This window comes from Poecilia formosa, unplaced genomic scaffold (genome assembly GCF_000485575.1).
Source record: "Poecilia formosa unplaced genomic scaffold, Poecilia_formosa-5.1.2 Scaffold240, whole genome shotgun sequence".
Classification (NCBI taxonomy): Eukaryota; Metazoa; Chordata; class Actinopteri; order Cyprinodontiformes; family Poeciliidae; genus Poecilia; species Poecilia formosa.
The window spans coordinates 176,467-185,408 of NW_006800179.1; the positions used below are offsets into that span (position 1 = coordinate 176,467).

General features: G+C 45.1%; 1 protein-coding gene across 15 annotated transcripts in view; it reads right to left on the reverse strand.

Moving 5' to 3' along the window:
* mast2 (microtubule associated serine/threonine kinase 2) overlaps positions 1–8,942 on the reverse strand; it is a 77,678-nt gene that overhangs the window by 43,052 nt on the left and 25,684 nt on the right. Inside the window, exon 1 of one of the 15 annotated variants that reach the window (XM_016680335.1) lies at positions 7,962–8,104. The exons of 13 other annotated variants lie outside the window; for them this stretch is intronic. In XM_016680335.1, coding sequence (XP_016535821.1) covers positions 7,962–8,075 — 114 coding nt within the window. In that variant the 5' untranslated portion in view covers positions 8,076–8,104. Of the gene's footprint in view, positions 1–7,961; positions 8,105–8,942 lie in introns of those variants that run through there. One more of the 15 variants, XM_016680337.1, reaches the window with a different exon arrangement.

Sequence of the window (8,942 nt, forward strand, 5' to 3'; positions counted from 1 at the left end):
AACCAGATGGAGACATTAACCAGTCTTTTCCTCTTTCCGTTCTCCATTTTGTTTTAACGGAGCCGTCCCACACAGAGCGCCACCTTTCTGCAGACAGACTCCTCTGCAGACGATTTTATTTAGTGAAGAATCACTAAATCTTCACAGTTCCTCCCTGCATTAGATAAACGCTCCTCTAGGCATTCATGTCGCCTGCAGAGACAGAAACCGGACACTGGAAGCAAACTGGTGGAGGAGAAATATCAACATTTCTGCATAAAATGCGCCACATTAGCGCGCTGCCAAAATCCTTCACTCGTTAAGAGCTTTTAATGCCAGCCTGAACAAAACTTAAGACAAAAAACCTGTAGATATAGAGGATGATGGGGCATCCTCCTGGGTCGTAAAAACAAACGCTGTCCAGCCAATGTACCCAAGATGGAGCTAGCTAGCTCCATCTTGTTGCCCTAGCTAGCTAGCTAGCTAGCTAGCTAGGGCAACTAGATTTTCTGTCCATTTTTTCTCATTCAACAAGAAAAATCTTAATTGAACATGACTCAGCTTTTATGTTCCTTTCAATTACAGATTATTTTAAACGGTTTTCCTGGGTGTTGGGTCTAGTCAAAGTAATAATCAGCATCAGAAGCATCTGACAATCATGAGTAAGATCTGATTGGCATCTTTTAGAAACCTAGAAAGCCTTAAATCATTTCAGGGTCAATTGTCAGTTTTAGAGAGGAATGATAAATCTGCACCAACATCGGTATCGGCCGATATTAGTCATTATTTAACACATCGATATCAGTCCGATAAATAAAACTGGGCCAATATTAACAGCCCATACTTATCTATCTTGGTGCCTCCCCCAAAGGCAGTGAAACATATATAATATTGGTAAATATTGGTAATCAGCAAGATGAATACCGGCCCAAATTTTCATATCAGTGCATCCCTAATAAATTATAGTATAATTTAAAATGTGAAAACATCCTCAGTTGTTGCAGTTAGACACATTTTTTGAAGCTTAGTTTATTTATTGTCTAAAGGAGTTTAAAGAAAAATCCTAGACTTTTTAGCTGCATCATGTGATACAGTTTGTAGCTTTCTGATTGGCTGATCCAGGAAGTTCATCTATCCCCTCATACAGAAAGTAGGAAGCATAAAGCTGCGTCCTTGGTGCATAAAGCAGCTTAATCACAGATCCTTCCTGCAATAAGTCTTCACATCCCTGCTGGTATTGAACTCTGTTCGGGTTCGTNCTAGAAAGAATAATTTAACGGCACTAAACATTTTCCAAGTTAGCTAATGCGCCAAAGGAATAATTAGCTCAGCTGTTAGCGCATTAGCGGGAGTGTGTCTGCCACTGGTGACACTTTAAACCACGACCAGCTTCTCTGGTTCAAATCGACGACCCACAATCCTTTGCTGCATCACCGTCACATGACCAACCCCTTCCCTCCAGAAACACAAACAACCATATGGAAATTCAATCGTCTGTTAATAATAATAATAATAATAATAATAATAATGCGTGTCCTCTGCAGGTTGATCTAATGCTGATCTGCAGATCCATCCTCAGGACTTTCTTGCATCTTGCTTTGAGGAAATCAAAGTTTTCCAAATGAGATGTAATTAACTGCGGTTATATAAGAAACCTTCAGGAATAAAGAGCTGCCTGTGTTATAATCCATCTTAAGATAAATCTAATTAAACTCCTGTTTAGGTCAGTTCACTGAAACCGGAACGCTTTCACAACGTTCCTGCAGCAAATCCTGCAGAACTTTCTGTTTCAACCAACCGTCAGCCAAACAAAGCCCTGCTGAAGCTTGCAGAGAGCCGCCGTGGCGGATGACCTCAGCATCCGCTGATGTGTCCTAATGAACGCCTCGTAGCTGCTGGTTAACGACCCGCACCCAGTTATGGCTCTACTGGGAGCACTGGGAGGCTGTCCTGGTTAGACACAGAAACACACTCTGGGTTGTATTAACACGCCTGATGTCCACCGCAGGCTGAATGTTTGTGTGTCTTCAGGAGAAAACATCCGTTTGTGTCCAGCTTTTAATCTTCAGCAGAGCAGATGAAATGCCTGCAGCTGTAATGGCAGCCAGGCTCTGAGAACAGGCCATGCTGCTGAGACTGGGTTCGTTTCCAATCATTAACGCGCCGGACTGAAGTGGGGCTCTTAGCCGGGACCGGGCCGTGGGAGGAAGAGCGGCCGTGACCCGCCAACATAAAAGCCTCCAGGTGGAATACTCCAGAGATGAGGAAACGTGGAGGCAGAGCTGCTTAATCACCTCGAAGTAAGCAGCTCTGCTTTAATCTTTGAGGTGAGCAAACACTCGTTCTGTGTGGGTTATGTCATAATTAAGCAGCTGAATATTTGATGCTTCATGTGGAATTATTTAGTTAGAAGAAATGTGTTTTCTTTCTGTTCCACCTCCAACGAAACAATGTTGGCTGTAATTAGCTAAAATGCTATTAGTTTTACAGCAGCACTTAGCTTAAAATTAGCAACAAAGATTAAGTTTGCTATAACATGCTAATGCTAACATGTTTGCTAACAGTCTTGCTGTTTACTTTGAATGATCAGCTTCAACAATAACTGAAGAACCTTGAATGAGTTATATCAGCATTTATGCAACAGTGAGAAGAAACCTGGACAAGTTTTCCAAAACCTTCATGAATCCTGGAGCGCTAAAGTCCAAACCACTTCAGGAGGACATGAGAGCGTTTGGCTGGCTGGAGGGAAAATGCATATCATAAAACTGGACCATGACATTAGCTGCTCAACATTTTCCTGTTTCCTGGAACAGAGGTAATTAAATTCAAATCACCGGCCTAAAAATTGGATTTCCTTTTTCTCTGAAAGGAAAAATAAAGCAGAGCATTCATTCTGAAGCAGAGGCATTGAAACGTTTCGCCACAAGGGCCGAAATCATCGAGTCGAAAGGGGGTTCTGGACTGACTGGGCCGGGGGTTCTGGACCGGGCTGGGGGTTCTGGACTGACCGGGCCGGGGGTTCTGGACTGACCGGGCCGGGGGTTCTGGACTGACCCGGCCGGGGGTTCTGGACCGGGCCGGGGGTTCTGGACCGGGCCGGGGGTTCTGGACCGGGCCGGGGGTTCTGGACCGGGCCGGGGGTTCTGGACCGGGCCGGGAAGCTGCAGACAGACCTGCGCTAACGCAGCGTGTTCCTGGGGAGGAGGTGACCCAGATTCCGCTGCCCATCATGGCGGCAGGGCGTGTTCGCTATGGAAACCGATGAAGTCATGTTGCTCCTCCGTTCACAAACTGATTCAATTTGCTGAAACATCAGCTCCACTCAGACTCATCCGCCACCTTTACGCAACAGCAGAGGTTTAAACTCCACTTTTAAACGTTTAGGAAAAATGTGAAGCTGGAGGAAAGAAGTCTGGATGATGAAACGGAAGAAGAAGAAAAGCAGAGCAGAAGTTTCTGTAAAGAGACGGTCAGGAAACATCCCAGATCGTTCTGGGCCGCCGTTCGTAAAGCTAGAGCCAAAAATGAACAGACATAATTCAGACTGCTAGAAAAGGAAAAACATGAGGGTTTATATTTCAAAAGTCATATTTTCACCATGTTTTTCATTATTTTATTAACTTAGTCAATATTTAGCTAGCTCAGTCCTAAATCAACATTTAGCTCAGAGCTATTATTTAGCTATTTCATATTTAAACAATCGTTAGCTCTGAGCTAGCTAACTGTGGCATTTTTAAATGAACGAATGTATGAGGAGAACATGGACTCACACTCGTCCTCTTCTTAGAGGCTAAATAATCATTGGTGTTAATTTGTGTATCTTTATGAGCATCGGCCTCGAAGGACGTCTGTAATTATCACCATCAGTTGTACAAACGGCTCAGATTTCCTGATTCCAGCTCCGGTTTAGATCAGCAGGGAGCAAACCAGGAAAATCCAATTAATGTTTTTCCTGTGAGATGCAGGAACCCGGCTGCCTGATGGACCCGCGGGGGTCCATCAGGCTTCCCGCTGAAGCATCAAGCTAACGGCCTGCAGGCGGAACCAGATGGAGACATTAACCAGTCTTTTCCTCTTTCCGTTCTCCATTTTGTTTTAACNCTAGAAAGAATAATTTAACGGCACTAAACATTTTCCAAGTTAGCTAATGCGCCAAAGGAATAATTAGCTCAGCTGTTAGCGCATTAGCGGGAGTGTGTCTGCCACTGGTGATACTTTAAACCACGACCAGCTTCTCTGGTTCAAATCGACGACCCACAATCCTTTGCTGCATCACCGTCACATGACCAACCCCTTCCCTCCAGAAACACAAACAACCATATGGAAATTCAATCGTCTGTTAATAATAATAATAATAATAATAATAATAATGCGTGTCCTCTGCAGGTTGATCTAATGCTGATCTGCAGATCCATCCTCAGGACTTTCTTGCATCTTGCTTTGAGGAAATCAAAGTTTTCCAAATGAGATGTAATTAACTGCGGTTATATAAGAAACCTTCAGGAATAAAGAGCTGCCTGTGTTATAATCCATCTTAAGATAAATCTAATTAAACTCCTGTTTAGGTCAGTTCACTGAAACCGGAACGCTTTCACAACGTTCCTGCAGCAAATCCTGCAGAACTTTCTGTTCCAACCAACCGTCAGCCAAACAAAGCCCTGCTGAAGCTTGCAGAGAGCCGCCGTGGCGGATGACCTCAGCATCCGCTGATGTGTCCTAATGAACGCCTCGTAGCTGCTGGTTAACGACCCGCACCCAGTTATGGCTCTACTGGGAGCACTGGGAGGCTGTCCTGGTTAGACACAGAAACACACTCTGGGTTGTATTAACACGCCTGATGTCCACCGCAGGCTGAATGTTTGTGTGTCTTCAGGAGAAAACATCCGTTTGTGTCCAGCTTTTAATCTTCAGCAGAGCAGATGAAACGTCTGCAGCTGTAATGGCAGCCAGGCTCTGAGAACAGGCCATGCTGCTGAGACTGGGTTCGTTTCCAATCATTAACGCGCCGGACTGAAGTGGGGCTCTTAGCCGGGACGAGGCCGTGGGAGGAAGAGCGGCCGTGACCCGCCAACATAAAAGCCTCCAGGTGGAATACTCCAGAGATGAGGAAACGTGGAGGCAGAGCTGCTTAATCACCTCGAAGTAAGCAGCTCTGCTTTAATCTTTGAGGTGAGCAAACACTCGTTCTGTGTGGGTTATGTCATAATTAAGCAGCTGAATATTTGATGCTTCATGTGGAATTATTTAGTTAGAAGAAATGTGTTTTCTTTCTGTTCCACCTCCAACGAAACAATGTTGGCTGTAATTAGCTAAAATGCTATTAGTTTTACAGCAGCACTTAGCTTAAAATTAGCAACAAAGATTAAGTTTGCTATAACATGCTAATGCTAACATGTTTGCTAACAGTCTTGCTGTTTACTTTGAATGATCAGCTTCAACAATAACTGAAGAACCTTGAATGAGTTATATCAGCATTTATGCAACAGTGAGAAGAAACCTGGACAAGTTTTCCAAAACCTTCATGAATCCTGGAGCGCTAAAGTCCAAACCACTTCAGGAGGACATGAGAGCGTTTGGCTGGCTGGAGGGAAAATGCATATCATAAAACTGGACCATGACATTAGCTGCTCAACATTTTCCTGTTTCCTGGAACAGAGGTAATTAAATTCAAATCACCGGCCTAAAAATTGGATTTCCTTTTTCTCTGAAAGGAAAAATAAAGCGGAGCATTCATTCTGAAGCAGAGGCATTGAAACGTTTCGCCACAAGGGCCGAAATCATCGAGTCGAAAGGGCAAAACTATAAACCACACATGCAATAACTGAGGACAAGAGATCTGGAAACTGTTCCAGATCTAACACATAAAAAAGACAATAAATTAGCAGATTCGGGTATGTGGGGTCCTGTTCACTGTGGAATCAGAAAAGAGGAATCCTTTGACTTGTTTTCATGTTAAGCACATCTGAAAGCCTCCAATCATGTCTGCAGGTGGAGCGGTTCCCGCTGAAGCATCAAGCTAACGGCCTGCAGGCGGAACCAGATGGAGACATTAACCAGTCTTTTCCTCTTTCCGTTCTCCATTTTGTTTTAACGGAGCCGTCCCACACAGAGCGCCACCTTTCTGCAGACGATTTTATTTAGTGAAGAATCACTAGCTGCGTCCTTGGTGCATAAAGCAGCTTAATCACAGATCCTTCCTGCAATAAGTCTTCACATCCCTGCTGGTATTGAACTCTGTTCGGGTTCGTGTTTTGTTTTCAGATGTCCCTGGTTTCTGATCAGAAATGTTTCCTTCCAGAACGTCGCAGCGCTCCGGTTTATTCCCACACTGGATTCTGATTTCACCCACTCATCAGGAAAACAGGCGGCCGTTTGTTCCAGCCGGACGCCGATCTCCCACCATCATTCCAGCTGCAGGACGATCCAAACGCCAGCTGCTCTCCCTGGAAGCCAGAGCAGCTGCAAGGCATGCTGGGTAATTCTTTCACAGATTCGCTCCTCAAGCAGAGAGGATCCAGCATGAACGCAGGCGGGAGAAAAACGCTTCACTGAGATAAACACGAAGGAATCCACTCAGCTCCAGATGTGACAGATAAAACCTCTAGCAAAGCAGAAAACCTGCTGGACGCAAAGATTCGTTTCATCAGAAGGGAAAGAAACATCTGAGCATCAAAAACAAGAGTCTGTTCAGCCTTAAAAGTTTCAATCTCTGCAGGATTTAAAGGTAAACATCTTCAAAAAAATAAACCCCAAACCGCTCTTTGTACCGACTTTCAAAATAAATGCACCACCAAACACAAACAGGAAGCACTTCCATATATGGATGATGACAAAGCATCTGGAAATGTTTGACGGTTATCAGAGAATATTTGCTTTTGACTGGAAATGACGTTTTTATGGGAATGTGTGGAAAAGATGGAACAATCATTTTTGCTTCAGAGGAACTTGGATGACCAGAGGAAGCAGACGGCAGGTTTCTCCTCTGAGCGTCGAGTTTACGGTCGTACCAGAAACACGTGAATTAAAACGTTCCGACCTGAGCATTTATATGTAATAAAGCAAAAGTGATTAACTGCATTTAAATCCATCTAATATATCAAACTTACCTCGTTAATATCCAGATCCTACTCTAAAAACGGTAGTGCAGGAAAATGTTCAAGTAAAACCCAGACTGAGTATGTGGAGAAAATGGCGCTTACATCACTGAATGGCTCGCTAACATGAAGTAAGCTAACGCAGCTGACAGGAGGAAGACGAATGAAGCAGAAACTGCTACGTTACACCTGAGCGCCGACAATGTTTCAGTGTTAAATGATTCATCCTGTGCTGAAGCAGAGAACGTTTCAGGCTCTCCACTGGGTGCCGGTTTGCTAGGTCTCCAAGCTGCTGGACTCAGACAGCATTTCTCCTGATTTCCCCTCCACACACTGCCCTGCCATCACTCTTCAGCTTCGCTTCAGAAACTCATGAAAATGACCATGAACTAAAAACCAGGAACATTTAAAAAGAAAAGCTGTAAAAACAACAACGCATAACGTTTAAAACCTTTCAGAGTTTATCCTCAGAAACAGCAACAAAAAAATCAGTTGGACAAAATCACAGAGCGTTCCCACAGGCAGAGGAGGCAGAGTTCCCAGAAACTATGTTCCAGTCAGCGATACTTTATCAAGTAAAAGGTGGCATCGGATAAATTATTCAAGAGTAAAAATGTATTTGGTGAAAGTTGACTCAAGAGCATCTGATGAAAACATTGATCATTTACCGCTGATATGCTGATCATTTAAAGATGAAAATAATTCTAACATAAAGTGGAAACATTTTCCTGTCGATAATAAACCTGGTGAAACGTTAACAGGATGTCTGCGTCAGCTGGTGAATCCTGGTGAAACCGGCGACGTCACTCAGGATCCTGCTAAAATCCTCCAGGTGTCAGTAAACGGACCTGGCGGTTCTGAAGAAGGTTCTGGACTCGTCTTCCTCACCTCTCTGCTCTCCTGCATGATGTTCAGCCTCAAACCAAACCAGCTGACCGACCGCCGGCGCTTCCTGTCCCGGCCCGTTTCCACGGCAACCTGCAGCCCCGGCGGGCTGACCATGGGCCGCGGCGGACCTGCAGCCGGACTGAGGCCTGGTCCCAGCAGCACCGGCGCTTTAATGCCTCCTAATCCCACAAGAACATTTAACCGTTTCCCTTTAACTGGGCCAATTCTGGCTCAGAACCAGAGCTGCAGATTTCACAGACTCAGAACCAGAGAGGCGGTTCTGGCCACATTCGCTCTGGTACTGCCGGACCTGGACGTGTTCAGAGAAAACTCTGAACACGTCCAGAAGGCAGATTGAAGCAACATGATGCTGAACAGGATTTAAAAACCGCTGCAGCCAGGGGGCGCCGTTTTTGAAAAGCTGGTCGGTTTAACCCAAACTGGACCAGTACTGGTTACTAACTGGGTTATTTTAACCAGCAGGTTTTAGTGTGGAAAACTGTGCTGTTGATCGAACAGAACCAGAGCCAGCAGGAAACCCTTAAATCCACTCAGGTTTGTTTAAAGTCCAACCAGTGAAACCAGTGAAACTCCGATGATTGCAGCTTTTATCTCTGAGATTTTCATCTCCTGTCAGTCGTTCAGAAACGACGCAGTCAGCTGATTTCAGGAGAACTCCCAGCAGCCCCAGTCTGGGCCGACCGGGAAGCAGACGGCTGATGTCAGCAAGTCGCCTCCATGAAGACTCCGGGTCGAATCGGGTCGCCAACAGAACGCCTTTTGTTCGGGCCGCGCGGCGCTGACAGAGCTCTGAATGGAAGAGCTAATCCTGTTTCTCATGCTGCAGCAGAACCAGTCTGGGCGTCTGGCTGACTGGGAACCAGTTACCACAGGAACCAGTTAAAACCTGAACCAGTTACCACAGGAACCAGTTACCACAGGAACCAGTTACCACAGGAACCAGTTACCACAGGAACCAGT